This window comes from Orcinus orca, chromosome 10 (assembly GCF_937001465.1).
Source record: "Orcinus orca chromosome 10, mOrcOrc1.1, whole genome shotgun sequence".
NCBI lineage: Eukaryota > Metazoa > Chordata > Mammalia > Artiodactyla > Delphinidae > Orcinus > Orcinus orca.
In genome coordinates, this window is record NC_064568.1 from 67874453 (window position 1) to 67894406 (window position 19954).

The 19954-nt window shown below is 35.4% G+C and overlaps 1 protein-coding gene across 1 annotated transcript in view; it reads right to left on the bottom strand.

Moving 5' to 3' along the window:
- SRPK1 (SRSF protein kinase 1) overlaps window positions 1-19954 on the bottom strand; it is an 81989-nt gene that overhangs the window by 30414 nt on the left and 31621 nt on the right. Inside the window, 4 exon segments of the mRNA XM_004267677.3 lie at window positions 5394-5481; window positions 6548-6635; window positions 7554-7662; window positions 8701-8819. Of these exon segments, the coding sequence (XP_004267725.1) occupies window positions 5394-5481; window positions 6548-6635; window positions 7554-7662; window positions 8701-8819 (404 nt within the window).

Sequence of the window (19954 nt, forward strand, 5' to 3'; positions counted from 1 at the left end):
AATGCAAATCAAAACCACAATGAGATACCACCTCACAGCTGTTAGAATGGCTATTATAAAAAAGACAAGCGATAACAAGTGTTGGTGAGGATGTGCAGAAAAAGGAGCCCTTGTGCACTGTTGGGGGGAATGTAAACTGGTACAGCCACTATGGAAAACAGTACGGAGGTTCCTCAAAAAAACTAAAAAGAGAATTACCATACATTCCAGCAATTCCACTTTTGGGTATTTATCCGAAGAAAACAAAATCACTAACTTAAAAAGATGTGCACCCCCATGTTCACTGCAGCATTATTTACAATAGCCAAGACATGGAAGCAACCCTAGTGTCCACTGATGGATGAATGGATAAAGAAAATATGGTCTACATACACAATGGAATATTATTTAGCCATATGAGGAAGGAAATCTTGCCATTTGTGATAACATGGATGGACCTTGAGGATGTTATGCTAAGTGAAATAAAACAGAAAGACAAATACTATATGATCTCACTTATATGTGGAATCTAAAAACAAAACAAAACAACAAACTCATAGATACAGAAAACAGACTAGTGGTTGCCAAAGGTGGGGGGTGGGGGAAATGGGTGACGTTGGTCAAAAGTTACAAACTTCCAGTCATAAGATGAATAAGTCTGGGACTTCTCTGGGGGCACAGTGGTTAAGAATCCGCCTGCCAATGCAGGGGACACGGGTTCGAGCCCTGATCCAGGAAGATCCCACATGCTGCGGAGCAACAAAGCCCGTGCGCCACAACTACTGAGCCTGTGCTCTGGAGCCCGTGAGCCACAACTACTGAGCCCACACGCCACAACTACTGAAGCCCGTGCGCCTAAAGCCCGTGCTCCCCGGTAAGAGAAGCCACCGCAAGGAGAAGCCCGTGCACCACAACGAAGAGTAGCCCCACCTCGCCACAACTAGAGAAAGCCCGCGCGTAGCAACAAAGACCCAACACAGCCAAGAAAAAATAAATAAATGAATTTATTTAAAAAAAAAAAAAAAGATGAGTAAGTCCTGGGTGTGTAATGTACAGCATGGTGACTATTGTTAATAATACTATATTGTGTATTTGAGAGTTGCTAAGACAGTAAATCTTAAAGTTCTCATCACAAGAAAAAAACTGTAAGTATGTGGTGATGGATGTTAACTAAACTTACTATGGTAATCATTTTGCAATGTACACAGCTATCAAATCATTATGTTGTACACCCAAAACTAATACAATGTTATATGTCAATTATATCTCAATTAAGGAAAAAAACTAGAAAAATTCATAGTCCTGGGGCATTGGGTAGATTATTCAGAAGACCTTGCCTCAGTAGAAGGAATGATTAGCCCTAGACTGAACACTGCTCTGGAGCCATCTAACAAATGATAAAAGTAAAATCTGAAAAGGGTCAAACTGCTTACAAGTAACAACTGCATCCCAGAACAAAGCTCAAGATTTATAGCTATACAACATATCCAGCAGCCAACAAGGTAAAACTCAGTGTCTCAATCAAAGACTACCAGGCAACAAAGGTGAAGGAAAATTTATCTGAAAATTAGATACAGTAATAAATCAATCATTTGAAATTGACCCAGAACTGACCCAGACGTCAGAATTAGCAGACAAGGAAATTAAACAGTTATAGCAGTATTCCATATGTTGAAAAGAGATACAGAAGATATATATAGAAAAAAAGAGATGCAAAGATGATGTGGTGTATATATATTAATGGAATGTGACTCAGCCATAAAAAAGAATGAAACCTCGCCATTTGTGACATGGATGGTTGAGATGAGTGAGACAGAGAAAGACAAAACTGTACGATTTCACTTAATAATGTGGAATATAAAAGACAAAACAAATGAACAAACATAACAGAAAGATACAGAGAACAAACAGGTGGTTGCCAGAGGGGAGAAAGGTGGGAGGAGGAAAGAAATAGGTGAGAGAGGTTAAGTAGTACAAAACTCCAGTTGCAAAATAGGTGAGTCATGGGTGTGAAATGTACAGTGTGGGGAATATAGTCATTAACTATGTAATATCTTTGTATAGTAATATAAACTAAGTAGACTTATCACAGTGATCATTTTGAAATGTACAGAAATATCAAATCACCACATCGTGCACCAGAACTAACGTAGTGTTATAGGTCAATTATACTTCAAAAATAAATAAACAAACTCAAAAGAAAAAGATCAAATCTGTGGTTACCAGAGGTGGTGGTTAGGGGAGGGGAAACTGGATGAAGGCAGTCAAAAGGTATAAATTTCCAGTTATAAGTACTAGGGATATAATGTACAATACAATAAATATAATTAACAATGCTATACGTTATATATGTAAGTTATTGGGAGTAAAGTCTAAGAGTTCTCACCACAAAGAAAAATATATTTTTTTCTATTTAATTTTGTTATTTTATGAGATGAATTATTGTGTGATAATCATTTAATGATGTATGTAAGTTAATTCATTATGCTGTATTCCTTATACACTGCTGTATGTCAATTGTACCTCAATAAGACTGGAAGAAAAAAAAAGAGAACCCAAATTGAACTTCTGAGATGAAAAGCAGAAAAATACCCTGGATGGGATAAATGGCAGATTAAGCACTGCAGAATGAGATTAGTGAACTCAAAGGTATAGCAATAGAAACTATCCAAAATCAAATACACAAAGAAAAAATAATACAAATGAACAAATAAACCCACCCACCCACAAAAGTAAGGGGCAACTTCAAGTGACCCAAAAAAAGGAAGCGGGGGAAAGGAATGAAGGTATTTGCTCTTTGCAATGGATCAAGAAATCATAAAAGTGATGGCAATAATTAACCCAGTAGCAAAGTGTATACCTAGTGCCTCGATTGTGTTCCCCATTTCCCACTCATAGGAATTAGGGCTTTTTAAAGAAATGGTTGACCCCAGGTTTGGGACAGGAAATGCACAAAATGAGCCTGGAACATTCTGATGTGCCAAATCATAAAGGAACTGTCAAAAACCTTGTGGCTCCTGACTGAAATTAAGAATAAAAAAACTAAAAGAAAAAAAAAGTATGAGACATTTGGAGAGACTGAAACACTGACTAGAAAAAAGGACTTAAGAAACTGATCCCCAATTTTTTAGGAATAATAACTGTGTTGGGGTTATATTTTCAACTTTTTAGGAATAATAACTGTGTTGGGGTTATATTTTAAGTCTTTGTCTTTTGGAGATACATTCTAAAATAATTACGGATGAAAAAATATCTTTAAGATTGGTCACAAAATTATCAGGAGATACAGACAAAACAAGACTGATTATGAGTTGATAACTTCTGAAATGGGTAATGGATCTATGAGGATTCATCAAACTATTCTACTTCTGTATATACGAAATATATCAAAATAAGGTATTTTAGAATGCAGATTGATTAAACAAACAAATCAGAACACAGAACTGTTTCAGTTATTTTCATGTTCCTAGCTTTAATATTAACTTTCATTTGTTGAGATTACAATTTGACAACAATGTTATTTTAATTTGTAAGCAGTGATATAAAAATGACCAGACATTCAGTAGCTTAAAAAACAAGAAGAGGGCTTCCCTGGTGGCGCAGTGGTTGAGAGTCCGCCTGCCGATGCAGGGGACACGGGTTCGTGCCCCAGTCCGGGAAGATCCCACATGCCGCAGAGCGGCTGGGCCCGTGAGCCATGGCCGTTGAGCCTGCACGTCGGAGCCTGTGCTCTGCAATGGGAGAGGCCACAACAGTGAGAGGCCCGCGTACCGCAAAAAAAACAAAAAAGAAAGAAAAAAAAAGCCTTCTTGCTTACGGTCAAATAAAGGTACTCAGCATTACTGAGGAGACTATTTAGAATATTTCTACAGTTTTACTATAATATTACCAAATTAATAGGAAAATGTGGCACAGTGAGAAACATTACAAGATCAAGAAATAGGGAAACAGAACCTAATGGCCATCATGACATCCTGTATGGTTTTATTTCATGGTTAGCCTTCCTCTTAATTCTTTGAAAACATGCATACCACACACACACACAGAGTAAGCCATCTATGAAATGACCACAACAGACGTAAAATGATGATTCACATGGAATGCTTCTTGTACCAGTTTCCTTAGAGATTTGGGGAAGGGGGGGATTTGATTTATATTTCTCCAAGGAAGTAAGTAACTGAAAACTAACTTCAGAATGATAGATAAAATCTTTATGTTATCACCTGTTCTCTCTCCTTTCTCATCCTCTCTCCTTGCTTCTCTGTTCAAATCTCTAACCATATAGTCCACATGATTAGAGATGGGCCCTATGTAGCCCATCTCCTTAAAAAAGGATCATCACTGGCAATTAAAAATGTGTGCTAAGAGAAGCTAAACATGCAGGGAAAGTAGAATGATATATGCAATGTCTTTCCTTATACATTTTAAAATAGTTTATAAACAGGTTTCAGACTCTCCAATCCAAGTGAGATTCTTCTTCATCTTTCATTCTGAAAAATGTGATAGGCCTTTACAAGCATAGCTGTTGCAACAACCTTTCAATTATTTCCGTGCATGTCACTCTGATATTAACCTGTGGGGAAAAGAATAGCTAACATTCCTTCCAACTTTAAAATTCTAAAATTCCGGATCAAAACATAAAACAAGTCAGTTTTTCCATTATGACAGAATGTGAACAAGTATACCTGTTTAGATTTTAAGCATACATGTACAGCCTCTTAAATACTGAGATAAAATGCATTAAATTCTTGTTTACCCAGTATTTCTTTCTTTCTTTTAAATTTTAATTAATTAATTAATTTTTGGCTGCACTGGATCTTCATTGCTGTGCGTGGGCTTTCTCTAGTTGCGGTGAGGTGCAGGGGCTTCTCACTGCGGTGGCTTCTCTTGTGGAGCACGGGCCCTAGAGCGCACGGGCTTCAGCAGTTGCAGCTCGCGGGCTCTAGAGCATGGGCTCAGTAGTTGTGGAGCACAGGCTTGGTTGCTCTGCGGATCTTCCTGGACCAGGGATCGAACCCATGTCCCCTACATTGGCAGGCAGATTCTTAACCACTGGACCACCAGGGAAGTCCTTTACCCAGTATTTCTCATTAACTTCATTAAAATTTCTGCGCTAATTGATAAAAATCATAGAAACTACTTACTAGTACAAGGTTCTTTTCTTAAAAAGTTTCTTTGGGGTTTGGTTTTAATTTGCCTGAAAAAAGGAAAAAAGTGTAAAGCCAATAGCCTAAAAAATCACAACATACGAAGAGAGACCTGATTCATATCTGTGTTCAAAAGTTGACAATAAAGTAATTTGATTATAGTTTGTTTTGAGAGAAGAGACCAATGCTACCTGTACAAATCTTGTTCCTTTCTTTGGGATAAAGTTATTTCATGATTTGTTTTCAAATAGGTTTTAAAAAGGATACGTGTTCCATTAACTCCTGATATTTTAAAGTCATCTAGTAGTTGAACAACCATTTCTCTATTTGGATCATTAGGATCTGAATTGCGAACCTATAATAGGGAAGAAACAATGCTTAGCAAAAGGGAAACCATAGAAATAAACCAAATGGTGGTGGGGGAGGGGATACCTGCAGCAAATATAATAAAGGATTACTCCAAGAAAGAGCTCATACAAATCTATGAGACACACATAAAATTTTAATAGCTCAAACAAAGAACGTAATATAAGCAGTTCACAAAAGAAAACACAATCAACAAAGACTATTGTTTAATTATACCACTTTGCTACTCCCAAATTAACTGCTAGTTACCAGGCCAGGAGGAATTCAGGAGCTTTTGCAGGATGCAATCAACCATAGCACTAACCATACTGTTTATTCAGCCTTCATTTTTTTTCATAGAAAAACTTTCTGAGGGAAGGAAGCAGTACACTGATTTACTTTGGGGCATGAGCTCCTTATCTCATCACAGACTGGCACTTTGAAAAGTACTTCCTTGGAGCTCTCCTGGTCTAGCTTCCTCACTTTACGAATGAAAAACCTAAGGCTCAGAAGAAATAAAAAGATGAGTTGAAGGATATATTTGGATAGAGCTGGCCCTAAAACTCATGTTTTCTAACTCTGAGTTTAAGCTCCTTCTACTACACTGACATTTACTAATTTGTAACAAAACTGAAAATAAATTTTGATAATATTTACCTAAGTTTCCAGGTAATAAAGGGAATTAGTAAATATAGTGCTTATTTTTATATATTTGTATAAGATTTTAAAACAAAAATATATTTATTCACACAACTCTTCTTTTAACCATAGCAGGAAAGAAAAACATTCTTTGTGCTATCTGGCACAGAAAACATACTCAATAAACATTTTTGTTTATTTGCAAGGTTTTTTCCCATTGTATATGTAGGGAGAATTCCCATCACAGCATATTCCACCAGTTCCCTACCACATACACAGGATGTGTAAATACTGTCTTCCTCTACCTCTTTAAGGATACTAGAACTTTACAGTAAAAATGAGCCATGCCAAAGAGTATACACTTGGTATATCTTAACTGAATAAAACTTTATTTATTTATAATGCTCTGCAGCTCACACATACAATCTAATACTTACTGATTTCAGCAACCGGATTTCATCAAGTGCTGTTTCGGTATAATGTTCAGCACTTTTAACTACTTTCATTGCCACAAACTTCTTCCCCCTAAGAAACAAACAGGCAATTAAGACTAAATGCTCTACCTCTACGTTAGGAAGCTAAGATTTAACTATAACTGGGAGACAGCAACAGAAGTACAAATATTGATTTCATATTTCCCTGTACTCAAACACGAACTACTACTATGGGATCACCTGTACCTCTTAATAGCTCTAACTGGCCAAATTTAACTTATGAGAAGAAGAAAATCTGTTCCTGGGTAATGTCAGTCACCAAACATTTCCTCTAAGTTAAAATCTACTTTCTGAATGCTCCGTGAATCCAAGTAAAACCATGAAGTGGGGATAAATAAGGGGGAAAGCTCCACCAAATCAGAAGTATTCTGTATATCTGTATAGCAAAACCGAAAAGCTTAAAAGCTATAATACTTTCCTCTAAGAAGCCAGAAGAAATACTTGGGTGAAAAACTGATAAAAAATTAAGCACAAAGATAGCAACTGCTATCTCACCAAAGATAGATGGTACACTTTTAGGTAAACATCCAATGTTAATTGCCTATGATTTTTATGTAGAGAAGTTTTACACTGTATGGCTGAACAAATCTGTTATCAAAACAAAATACAAAAAAATAAGTAATTTCACAAAGATTGGTCTACGGCATCATCTAAAAATTTAGCTCTACTAATGAGAAAACCTATGAACTTACATACTACACTTTCTTTGGGTATTTGTAATGTTTTGAATTTGGGAGTTTCAAGCGCCTTACTGATACTAATTTAATCAATCTTGTGTCTCCTCTAAACTGACTCTTCATCCGAGAAAAGTCATTTGCCCAAGAACATAAAGATCCTCAGTAATAAGATTCTTATCAAAAAATCAGTCTAGAGCTTAGACTAAAAGTGGAAAATCAGACACAAACATTTAGGAATCACCTAATTCTCTTGCAGGATCGCTAAAACTTACTGAATATCCCATGATAACCACACTGTTGAAAAGTGTCCCCAGCCCAACTTTCGGATCACATGATATCTCCCATTGAATAGATCTCCGATTTTCACAAGATGATAACCTCCTGGAAGAAACAACAGGAAGCAAATAGTCACTTAAGTAGTAGGAAAAGGTATCTCACACCACGTTTTTCAACATCTATACACCTTTTAGCAAATAAAAATGGTTTTTTCTAACACAACCAACTCAACAAAAGAAAATGTCAAGTCAGCAACACAGTATTATTGAGCTCATGTTACAAAAAATATCTTAAAGAATAAGAGTAATGATTTAGAGTGAGCAAGTGATGCTTTGTGGAACAACCAATAATTACTTAAAAAAATAAGTCATCCTCAAACAAAAATAAGGTTATGTTTCACAACATTCTTGCCCCTCAGTAATCCAAGATTTATCTAAACATATAAATCTATTTTCAGACTAGTTGTAGTCTCAGGATGTTTTTTAGGAGAGAGATGAATGAATTCCTTTTATTTAACTTTAAAGAAAGAAATTGCTTTTCTAAAACATAAAAACAGGAAGGCCTGAAAAGGCTGCCAACAGTGGCAGGAATCAAGGGATTTAAACATGCATCTCTGCCTACTGAGAAGAACCAGGTTCTCCTCAATGGTTAAGAGATATTCTGTTATAAAATCCTACCCAAGAATCCTGCAAAGTTTCATAAAAGAAACAGAAAAGATAACAGGCAACCTTATGACACAGTTTAAGTATATATAATTCCAGTTTAATGTATCTTAGCAATCATCACTTTGAGAAAAGAGTAGTGAAAGGTGTTTTTCAAAAGTCTACATACCAAATCTTACCACTGGCTACTTCTGGGTGACAGCATTACAGATGGCTTTTGTTTTCTTTTTGTTTAACATATTTCTGAAATTTTCTAAGGTAAATATGCACTATCTTTTTTAAGGAATAGAAACAAGTTTAATTTAAACTAAGCTTTAATTAAGTCAAAGTAAAAGGAAATACTAATTCCTATACTTAGAGAAAAGGATGCAATAAGCAGAAAGCATCAATACTGTTTACGCTGATAGACCAAATATTCACATGAAAAACTGCATATACATGGATCACATCTTACTTAGTATCTCCTCACAGAAAATCTTACCTTTACAATAATCATTGGGATCTTCCTGCTCATCATCATCAGATCCCAGAATCTCCTCTTCCTGCTCTGGGAGATCACTCTCAGAGTGGGGAGCAGAGCCTCGGTGCTGAGTTTCAGATCTAAGAAATAATACAAACATGTTCATTCCATATGGACAGAAGAAAACAGGACCAATTAATAGATACTACAAACAGAATGTTATGTAGTGGCAGCCTAAGAAAACATTACCTATCACTTTACCTCATGTTAGGAAAATATTCGTTTTTAAAAAGTCAGTACATGATTAAATAAAATCTGGAAAATATATAAAAGTACAAAGGGAAAAAAATTACTTGAATCTCAATATCCAAACAAAATTGCTGATAAAACTACTAGACCTTCTTCCAGTTATTTGCTGTATTTTTATAAAAATATATATCGGTAATCACATGCTTTATAAACAAATTTGTATCCGGCTTTGCCTATTATACTGTAAACTTTCCCCCTCATACCTATGCAATCTATTAAGTCTTACATATTTCCCTTAGAAGTATCACTATTTACTCTGGTACATTCTGCTCAGCTGGACATTTGTTTCTAATTTTTCACTACTAAAAAATAAAGCTGTTGAGTATTTTTAGATAATCTTTATTCTGTATTTAGAATTATTTCCCTAAAGTTAAACTACCAAATAAAGATAGAAACATTTACCCTATTTATAAAAATAACATGTTAGGACATCCCTGGTTGTGCAGTGGTTAAGAATCCGCCTGCCAATGCAGGGGACACGGGTTCGATCTCTGGTCTGGGAAGATCCCACATGCCGCAAAGCAACTAAGCCTGTTCGCCACAACTACTGAAGCCTGCACCCTAGAGCCCACGTGCCACAACTACTGAGCCCATGCACCGCAACTACTGAAGCCCATGTGCTCTAGTGCCCGTGTACCACAACTACTGAGGCCATGTGCCACAACTACTGAAGCCCACGTGCCTAGAGCCCATGCTCTGCAACAAAAGAAGCCACCGCAAGGAGAAGCCTGCGCACAACAGTGAAGACCCACTGCAGCCAAAAATAAATTTAAAAAAAAATGTTAAATGTAGGAAATTTGGAAAATAATTATTTTGTTAGATCTCTACTCTGAACATATGGACTATTTCCTTCCAGTCTGTGGCCATGAACAGTTTTTAGGATTATTACATAGTATGACTTTTCTGATAGGGTTGTAGTGAAATACATCTCCAGCTACATATGGGCTTCCAGTATTTAAGTATTACTAAGTTCAGAAAACTTAGCTTATTTAAACAGGTAAAAACATGATCTCGTTTTATAATGTATTAAACACTTTCAAATTGATTCCTTTCTCTACATGCTGTCTATTAGCTGTATCAAAATTTTTGAGCACTGAGTAGTAGTTCGGGAGGCAGAAAGACTTGGAACTGCATTCAGGCTCTGACACTTATAAGCTGCCTGCTTCGTAAAGCTTTAAGCAAAAGAAACAGTGTCCAAAGCACTCTTTTCAGTAGTTGTAGGAAAAGGAATTTTAATTCCCATTTTCCAGTATTTTATTTGTGTTTTCAAACCTGTTTCATCAGATTGTTTTTTCAAAAGATTCAATTTAACAGAAAATTATAACAGCAGAATCAGTTACATGGGCTGTTGAGACATAAGAAATACCTTGGCAAGCATGACTAGATTTAGATTTCTGGTGGCCATTCCAACCTGCCTCAATTCTTGGTACTTTTTTGTCCCCCAGAGGATACAAAAGTAGTTATAAAACTGCATGATTCAATGTGTTCATTCTCAGTGAAAACATGTCTTTGGGAAATTTATTCAGCATGGAACTACCTGGCTTACTTTCCTAAGTGGAAATAATGAGTCTGAATGAACATTTCCAAATGTTTACTTCAATAAAATAAATTACTTCAATAAAATAAATTTAAAAAAATAAATTAAAAAGAAAAGCCTCTGCCAGAAAAAGACAAAAACCAAAAACAAAAAGAGAAAATTTGAGAAAACAGAGATAGTTACTATTAGATAATGAGTATAAGACGATGACGAGTAAAGAGCTCAAAATCACTATAACTTTGATTGATGGTTGTTATAAGAAAATAGTATAAAAAATCTGAAGAAATACTACAGAAAGAAATTTCAGCTTATTAACATTCGAAACTGAAAACAATTCTTCCTAGAACAAAAAAGGAGAGTTCTAAAATAGTTTCAATCTGTGATTTTAAACTCTTCATATCTATTTTCATGCCTCAAGTATTTGCTATTCATATTCAGAAGACAAAAACTGTATCAGTACTTTAAAGCTCTCAAAGCATATAAAAGTTAACCCAGTACATCTATAAAATCTCTAATATAAACTGAAATGGACAACAGATCAAATTTTAATAGCAGTATGCTTCCAAAGGAGTCAATTTATAACCTGATCAAAACACGAAAATGTTAGAAATAGGAATATATCTGGCTGTGGTACAGAATAGAGCCAAGGCAAAAATCTGGGAGAAAGGCAGAAAGTAGCGGAAAAGCTTGACAGATTTGACACAGAAACTCTGGAGCGTGAACAAAGAGATGATAAAAGCCAAATTAGAGTGTTTTCTCTTATTTCCAAATATCCTTTCAAGATTCCATTTCTGGTATAATCATCACTAATCACCCAAGTAAATAGTAAAACCAAAGTACCAAACAAAAATTTACTGAATTTTTTGCAGCCAAATATTATATATTCATAACTATCATAAATATGCTATTTATGAGTTTTCACTTAAACATTTCATGAATTTATATACTCAAACTAGCCACGTGAGCGCCACACTCCCCTGTTTTCTAAAGAATAAATGAAGAAATTCTTATAGCTCAAAACAAAAACACCCTGCAAACTCTATTCTAACTCACTAAAATTGGTTTATAACCTACTAGTGGGTTGGGTTTGAAAAATACTGTCCTAGAAATTATCTTTCACTTCTTTTTTTTTGTTTTGTTTTGTTTTTTTGTTTTTTTTGCAGTACGCGGGCCTCTCACTGTTGTGGCCTCTCCCGTTGCGGAGCACAGGCTCCGGACGCGCAGGCTCAGCGGACATGGCTCATGGGCCCAGCCGCTCCGCGGCATGTGGGATCTTCCCGGACCGGGGCACGAACCCGTGTCCCCTGCATCGGCAGGTGGACTCTCAACCACTGTGCCACCAGGGAAGCCCATCTTTCACTTCTTTAGTAAGATATAATTTACATGCCATAAGTTCACCAATCTAAAGTGTACAGTTCAGTGGTTTTAGTATATTCAGAGTTGTGCAATATCACCACAAACTAAATTTAGAACATTTTCATTCCCCACCCCCACCCCAAAAGCCCCAAACCCATTAACAATCACTCACCATTACACTCTTTCCCCAGACTCTGGGAAACACAAGTCTACTTTCTGTCTCTATGAATTTGCTTATTCTGCATATTTTATATAAACGGAATCACATATTATGCAGTCTTTTGTGACTGACTTCTTTCACAACATGTTTTCAAGGTTTATCCATGTTGTAGGATGTATCAGTACTTCACTACTTTTTATGGCTGAATAATATTCCATTATATGGATAGACCACATTTTAATTTATCCATTAATCAGTTGATGAACATTTGGGTTGTTTCTACTCTTTAGCTATTATGAATCTTGCTGCTATGAACATCCTAGAAGAAGCACATACAATCGTGTTCACAGCAGCACTGTTTGTAATAACAAAAAGCAGGAAACAACTAAATGTCCATCAAGAGGAGAATGGGTAAGTTATAGTATTTTGATATAATAAAATATTATACCCAACAGTGAAAATGAATAAGCTACATGCGTCAGCTTGAATAAACTGCACAAACATAAGATGGAATGCAAACAGCAAGCTGCAGAATAAATACAATGCATCACCTTCAATCAAATTTTTAAAACATACAAAACAGCCAATATATAGTTAAAATATAAAGAATTACACAACTGCAACTAGTAGGTAAATAATTCCTAGAGATCTAATACACAGTACAGTGATTATAGACAATAAAACTGTATTACAAACATAAAACTTTCTAAGAGACTAGATCTTAACTGTTCCCACCACTGGAAGAAATAATAATTATGAAATGTAACAGAGGTATTAGCTAATACTACAATGGCAATCATAATGTGATATAAATCCATCAATGTGATATAAATCCATCAAATCAATAGGTTGTACACTTTAAACTTACACAATATGTCAATTATATCTCAGTTTTTAAAAAGCTGAGAAAAAAGAATGAAAAAAGAAACAACACAAAAGAAATACAGGACAAAAAAAAAAAAAAAAGAAATACAGGACAAATTCAGGATAGCTATTAATTCCACAAGTGAACTATAATATAGAGATATGATCAAGGAGGAGTACACGTGGGCATCACCTGTACAGTAATGAGATTTTCTTAAGCTGGGTAGGAGCTACCATTTTATTATTTCTTCTTTTCTTCTTTTTTCTTTTTTTGTATATCTCAAATATTTTGTTTAAAAAATATTGGCTCTGATTGCTTTCAAGTTCAAGTATGAATCTAACATATGGTTGGCTTATTGAGATTTTGCTAAAACATTATCATACACTTGGGAATCTTATTGACCTTATCCATCAAGTTACCCCAAAAAGTGACTTTATTTTGCCTCTCTCAGGTTAATCACAGCTTTATCACAAAATACAAATGATGGCAAAGGGGAAAGGGGAGAGATTCAACTGCATGCCTAATTCATGAAAAAACTTATACCTGCACAAAAATTTTCTATAGTTAACTTAGATTCTCCTGTTTGTTTTATGAATAAACAATTCAAATAAATGAAAAGTATACAGAGAGAATTTAAATAACAAACAAGTTTGATCTAAATTGATATATTCGTATATGTAACTTTATATCCATTCTTTCCAAACACTGAAAAAAATTGGCATACTGTAGAATAAAATGAAAATATCTTGGCAGATCTTGATTTAAAGAGGAAATGAAATTTAAAATTTCGAAGTATTTAGGTATAAGTGCATTACATGTTAAAATCTATGACATACTCAGCTTTACTCAAAGAGAACAATTTATAACCATGAGTATACCAATTAGAAAACAAGAAAAGCTGTTGTTAACTGAATAAAGAGCTAGAAATAAAAGGAGTAAAATTTTAACTCTAAATTGAAAGTTAATTATTTGAAAAAGATTAATAAGATAGATAAGCCTCAGGCAAAACTAATTAAAAAAAAAAACCCCACAGGGATATAACAATCATGGGGACTGAAAAATTGAAGAGTCACCCCTAAAAGGCAACAAGGTCAGTTGGTCAGACAGTAAGGTCAAGTGCTACTACATTTTCAACGAAGAATACCAGTTAATAAAGTATACCAGTGCATCTCTAAGAGTTGGAAAAGCTTTCCAGTTAATTTGAGAGCACTAGCATAACTCTGACATCCAAAGCAGAAGAGAATAACACACATGCATGCATGTGTGCGTGCGTGCGTGTGCACACACACACACACACAAACCTACTGGTCAGTTTCACCAGTGAACTTCATATACAACTACTAAATATTGTAATATTCACAAGCAGACATAAAAGGATAATTCAAACAGGAAACTTACTGTTATTCACTATTTAATGTATGTACAGAAGAAAATTCTTAGAAAAATTATGAAGACATCTGACAAAATTCAAGATGCATTTGAGACTGAAACACTTCGTAATCTAGGAATGAAGTGGAGAGAAACTTACTCAACTCAAAGTTATCTATTAGAAAATCACAGAAACATTATAGGAGCATTCCTACAAAAGACAAATGTTCATCACAATTACACAGTTTAATGGCTACTTTTCAAAGTTGTACTTGCAGTCACAGATAAATTTAAGGCAAGAAAAAGAACCAGAACTGTCACCATTACAAAGTGGCTATTTACCTAGAAAATTGGAGAAAAATAACCGAAAAATTAGTACAACCAATACAGGGTTTTAGGCAAGGAAGAAACAACTACCATACAAATTACAAAAACAAAAGTATTTCTACATAATGGCAATAACCAATAAAAAAATGTAATAGATAAAAAGCAATAAATTTGCAACAGCAACAGCTCTAAAATCTAGAAACACACACATCTGAAGGGTATATGATGCTTTAACAAACTAACAAAAGCAAGCTATAGAATACTCCTAGATGGGAAGAATCAAACCTTTAAGTGTCAATTTTCTAGGAAGTAACTCATAAATTCAAAACAATCTCAACTGAAAGCAACATGGTATTTTGTAGAACCTGACCAGTAAAATCTTGGAAAAGGAAATTAGCAAAAACAGCCAAAAATTTTTCAAACAAGAGAAATAATTGGGAATTTGGCCCCCAGATAGCAAAATATAACACTATAGTAATTAAAACTGTAGTCCTGGTACTGGATCAGAATGAAATCTAGCCACAGACTCAAGTAAATATGAGAATTTAGTATTAAATAAAATTGCATTTCAAAACAACGAGAAAAACTGAAGTTGTTTGGGAAAGGGGTCCTTCTAAGAGGGAAGCAGGAAGGTCAGAGTGAGATATGATGACAATACAAGGAAGGGGCCATGAGCCAAGGAATGCAGGCAACTCAACCTCTAGAAGTTGGAAAAGACAAGGAAATGGATTCTTCCCTAGAGCCTACAGAAGAAACAATGCGCTGCTGACCCATTTTAGACTTCTTATTCCCAGAACTGTAAGATAATAACTTTGTGTTGCTTTAAGCTACTAAATTTATAGCAGCCATAGGAACCTAATACAGCAGCCTAGCATTACTCAATCTAATAACATGCCAGTTCAAGAAAACATTCAAATGTTCTATAAATGCATGAAAAGATCTCAAATCAATAGTAACAGAGAAAAAAATTAAAACAAAGATCATTTTTTTGCCCAGTGACTTGGGAGAAATCAAAAAGCAATAATTTCATATATTGACAAGGACTTGGAGGGAGTGGGTAGGCACTCTTTTATGCTGTTGATGGGAATAAAATTGGTGAAGTCTTTGTGAAAGGTAATTTGGCAGTTTGATGCTCTCTGTCTTGTTCCAGCTCACCAGTATCTTACAGAAGAGAACTTATATACTCATCTAGTGCCCTGATTTCTGCAACTGTTACTCAGGGGACACCACCAGACTGCCTGGCCAGCAGGGTTTACACCTGCAGTTCCATAGAACTGTATAAATTTACATACTTTTAAAAGCTGCCTGAGAGTCAAGCTTCCAAACAGCCTGAATCTAGGTGCTGAGATCCTCCCCTTAGGGACAGTGACAGATCTCGGCACCTCCTCAACAACTAGGAGCTATTAAAAATATAATAGCCTGCTGGACTTTCCTGGCGGTCCAATGGTTAAGACTCCACATTTCCACTGCTGGGGGCGTGGGTTCGATCCCTGGTCAGAGAACTAAGATCCTGCATGCTGCACAGTGCAGCCAAAATAAAAAATAGTAACAGCCTGCTTGAACAAGCACAAAGGTTTGAGAGAAGACAAAGAGTTGGGGAAGGGTTGAAAGACAAGGTTCAGCTCCTGCATGAGTCCACTCCTCAAGACTTGGAGAGGTAGCTGTTTCCAACCAGTCAACGTGGAGAATGAAGCAGAATGAAGAAACAGAGTAACGTATTCCAAATGAAAGAACAAAATAAAACCTCAGAAAAAAGCCTTAATGAAATGAACATAAGTAATTTACCTGATAAAAAGTTCAAAGTAATGGTCATAAAGATACTCAATGACCTGGGAAAAGGAAAAGATGAACACAGTGGAACCTTCAACAAAGAGATGGAAAAAATAAGAAAGTATATCAAATAAAAGTCACAGAGCTAAAGAATAAAATAGTTCACTGAAAAATACACTAGAGGGGTTCAACAGCAGACTAGATGAAGCAGAATAATCAGTCAATTCAAAGACAGATACTGTAACTCACCCAATCAGAGCAGCAAAAAGAAAACAGAATGAAAAAAACTGTAGATGATTTAAGGGACAACATCAAACAGACTAACATTCGCATTAAAGGAATACCAGAAGAAGAGAGAAAGAGGCAGAAATCTTGTTTGAAGAAATAATGGCTGAAAACTTCCCTAATTTGGGGAGGAAACAGACACCCAGATCCAAGAATCCCAGAAGGTTCCAAAGAAGAAACCCAAAGAGATGCACACCAAGACACATTATAACTGAAATCTCAAAAGTTAAAGAGAGGGAGATGCAAGAGGGAAGAGATATGGGAACATATGTATTTGTATAACTGATTCACTTTGTTATAAAGCAGAAACTAACACACCATTGTAAAGCAATTATACTCTAATAAAGATGTAAAAAAAAAAAGTTAAAGACAAGGAGAGAATATTAAAAGCAGGAAGAGAAAAACAACTTGTTACACGCAAGGGAACTCCCATAAGATTATCAGCAGATTCTTCAGCAAAAACTTTGCAGGCTAGAAGGAAGCAGCTGATATACTCAAAGTGCTGAAAGAAAAGAACTAACCAAGAATACTCCACCCAGCAAAGTTATCATTCAGAATTCAAGGAGAGATAGTTTTCCATACAAACAGAATCTAAAACTGTTCATCACTACCAAACTGGCCTTAACAAGAAATGTTAAAGGGATTTCTTTAAGCTGGAAAGAAAGAGTGCTAATTGATAAGAAAACATATCAAAGAACAAATTTCACTGGGAAGGTAAAAATATACTAAAGTGGACTAAACACTATTATAGCTAGTATGAGGATTAAAAGACAAAAGTAGTAAAAATAATTATGGTTACAATATTTTTTAATTAGTTAATTAATTAATTAATTTTTGGTTGTGTTAGGTCTTCACTGCTACGCATGGGCTATCTCTAGTTGCGGTGAGCAGGGGCTGCTCTTCGTTGTGGTATGCAGGCTTCTCATTGTGGTGGCTTCTCTTGTTGCAGAGCCTGGGCTCTAGGTGCATGGGATTCAGTAGTTGTGGCACGCGGGCTTCCGTAGTTGTGGCTTGCAGGCTCTAGAGCGCAGGCTCAGTAGTTGTGGCACATGGGCTTAGTTGCTCTGCAGCACATGGAATCTTCCCAGACTAAGGCTCAAACCCATGTCCCCTGCATTGGCAGGAGGATTCTTAACCACTGCGCCACCAGGAAAGTCCCCTTGTTGAGTCTTTAGTAGTTAGAATTTTTCAGAAGTTGAGAGAGATGAACTGAATTGTATAATATCACATATAAAATTGTACGCATCTTAGGTCTTTTTGGCTCCAAGTCTATTTCTAGTCACATTTTTCTTGATCCAGAGCTCTATTATTTGAAAGTTTGCTAACCCTTGTTATTGGGTAAATGCTGTGATAGATTCTACGTAAGATGTAAAAACAGGCATCTGCAGTGGCAGGCGGATTCTTAATCACTGCACCACCAGGGAAGTCCACAATAATTAATTAAGGGATACACAAGTAAAATGTGACATCAAAAACATAAAATGAGGGGAGGGGAAGGAAAGAGTAAAAATGCTGAGATTTAGAACAGGATCAAACTTAGTTGTTATCAACTTAAAATAGACTGTTACAGATCTAAGTTGCCATATGTAAGCCTCACTGTAACCACAAAGCAAAAACCTATAGAAAATTCAAAAAAGATAAAGAAATATAAATAAACCATTAAGGGAAATCATCAAACCACAAAGGAAGAGAGCAAGAGAAGAAAGGAAGAGAGAGGCACTACAAAACCAGCCAGTAAACAATTAACAAAATGGCAATAAGCATATACCTGCCAATAATTACTTTAAATGTAAACAGATTAAATTCTCCAATCAAAAGACACAGAATGGCTGAGTGGATAAAAAGAACAAGATCCACCTATACGCTACCTACAAGTGACTCACTTCAGATGAAAGGATACATACAGACTGAAAGTGAAGGGTTTCCATCCAAATGGAAAGCAAAAGAAAGCTAGAGTACATATACCTATATCAGATAAAACAGAGTTTAAAACAAAGACTGTAATAAACAGACAAATATGGGTATTACATAATGAGAAAGAGGTCAATCCAACATGGGAATATAACATTTGTAAATATTTATGCACCCAACAAAGGAACACCTATTGATAAATATATACAGCAAATATATTAACAGACCTAAAGGGAGAAACAGACAGCAATACAATAGTAGTAGGGGATATATCATCCAGACAGAAAATCAATTAGGAAAAATACACATTAAATGGTCCACTAGATCACATGGACTTAACAGATACATACAGAACATTCCATCCAAAACCAAAAGAAAACACATTCTTCTCCAGTATACATGGAACATTTTCCAGGATAGATCACACGTTAGGCCCCAAAACAAGTCTTAATTTAAAAGGACTGAAATCTTATCAAGCATCTTTTCTGACCACAATGGTATGAAATTAGAAATTAATTACATGGAGAAAACTGGAAAATTCACAAATATGTGGAGGTAAAACAACATGCTACTGAACAACCAAAGGGTTAAAGAAGAAATCAAAAGAGAAATAAAAAAATACCTTGAGACAAATGAAAGTGGAAAAGTAACATATCAAAATTTGTGGGATGCGGCAAAGGCAGTTTTAGAGAGAAATTCATAGTGATAAATGCCTACCTGAAGAAATAAAAAAAGTCTCAAACAACCTACCTTTACACCTCAAGAAATTAGAAAAAGAAGAAAAAACAAAGCCCAAAATTACTAGAAGAAAGGAAATAATGATGAGAGCAGAAATAAATGAAATAGAGATCAAAAAGACAATAGAGAAGATCAATGGAACTAAGTGCTAGTTCTTTGAAAAGGTAAACAAAACTGCCAAGCCTTTAGCTAGACTCACCAAGAAAAAAAGAAAGACTCAAATAAATAAAATCAGAAATGAAAGAGATGTTACAGCTGATGCAACAGAAATACAAAGGATCATAACTGATCATATTATGAACAATTGCATGCCAACAGATTGACAACCTATAAGAAATGGATAAATTTCTAGAAACATACAACTTACCAATACTGAATCATGGTGAAAGAGACAATCTGAACATAGACTGATTACTACTAGTAAGAAGACTAAATCAATAACCAAAAATCTCTTAACAAACAAGGGCCAGGATCAGTCAGCTTCACTGGTGAATTCTAATAAATATTCAAATAAGAATTAATACCAATCCTTCATAAATTCTTCCAAGAACAGTAGAGAAGGGAACTCTTCCAAATTCATTTTATGAGGCTAGCATCTCCCTGATCCCAAAACTAGACAAGCATGCCACAAGAAAATTACAGGCCAGTA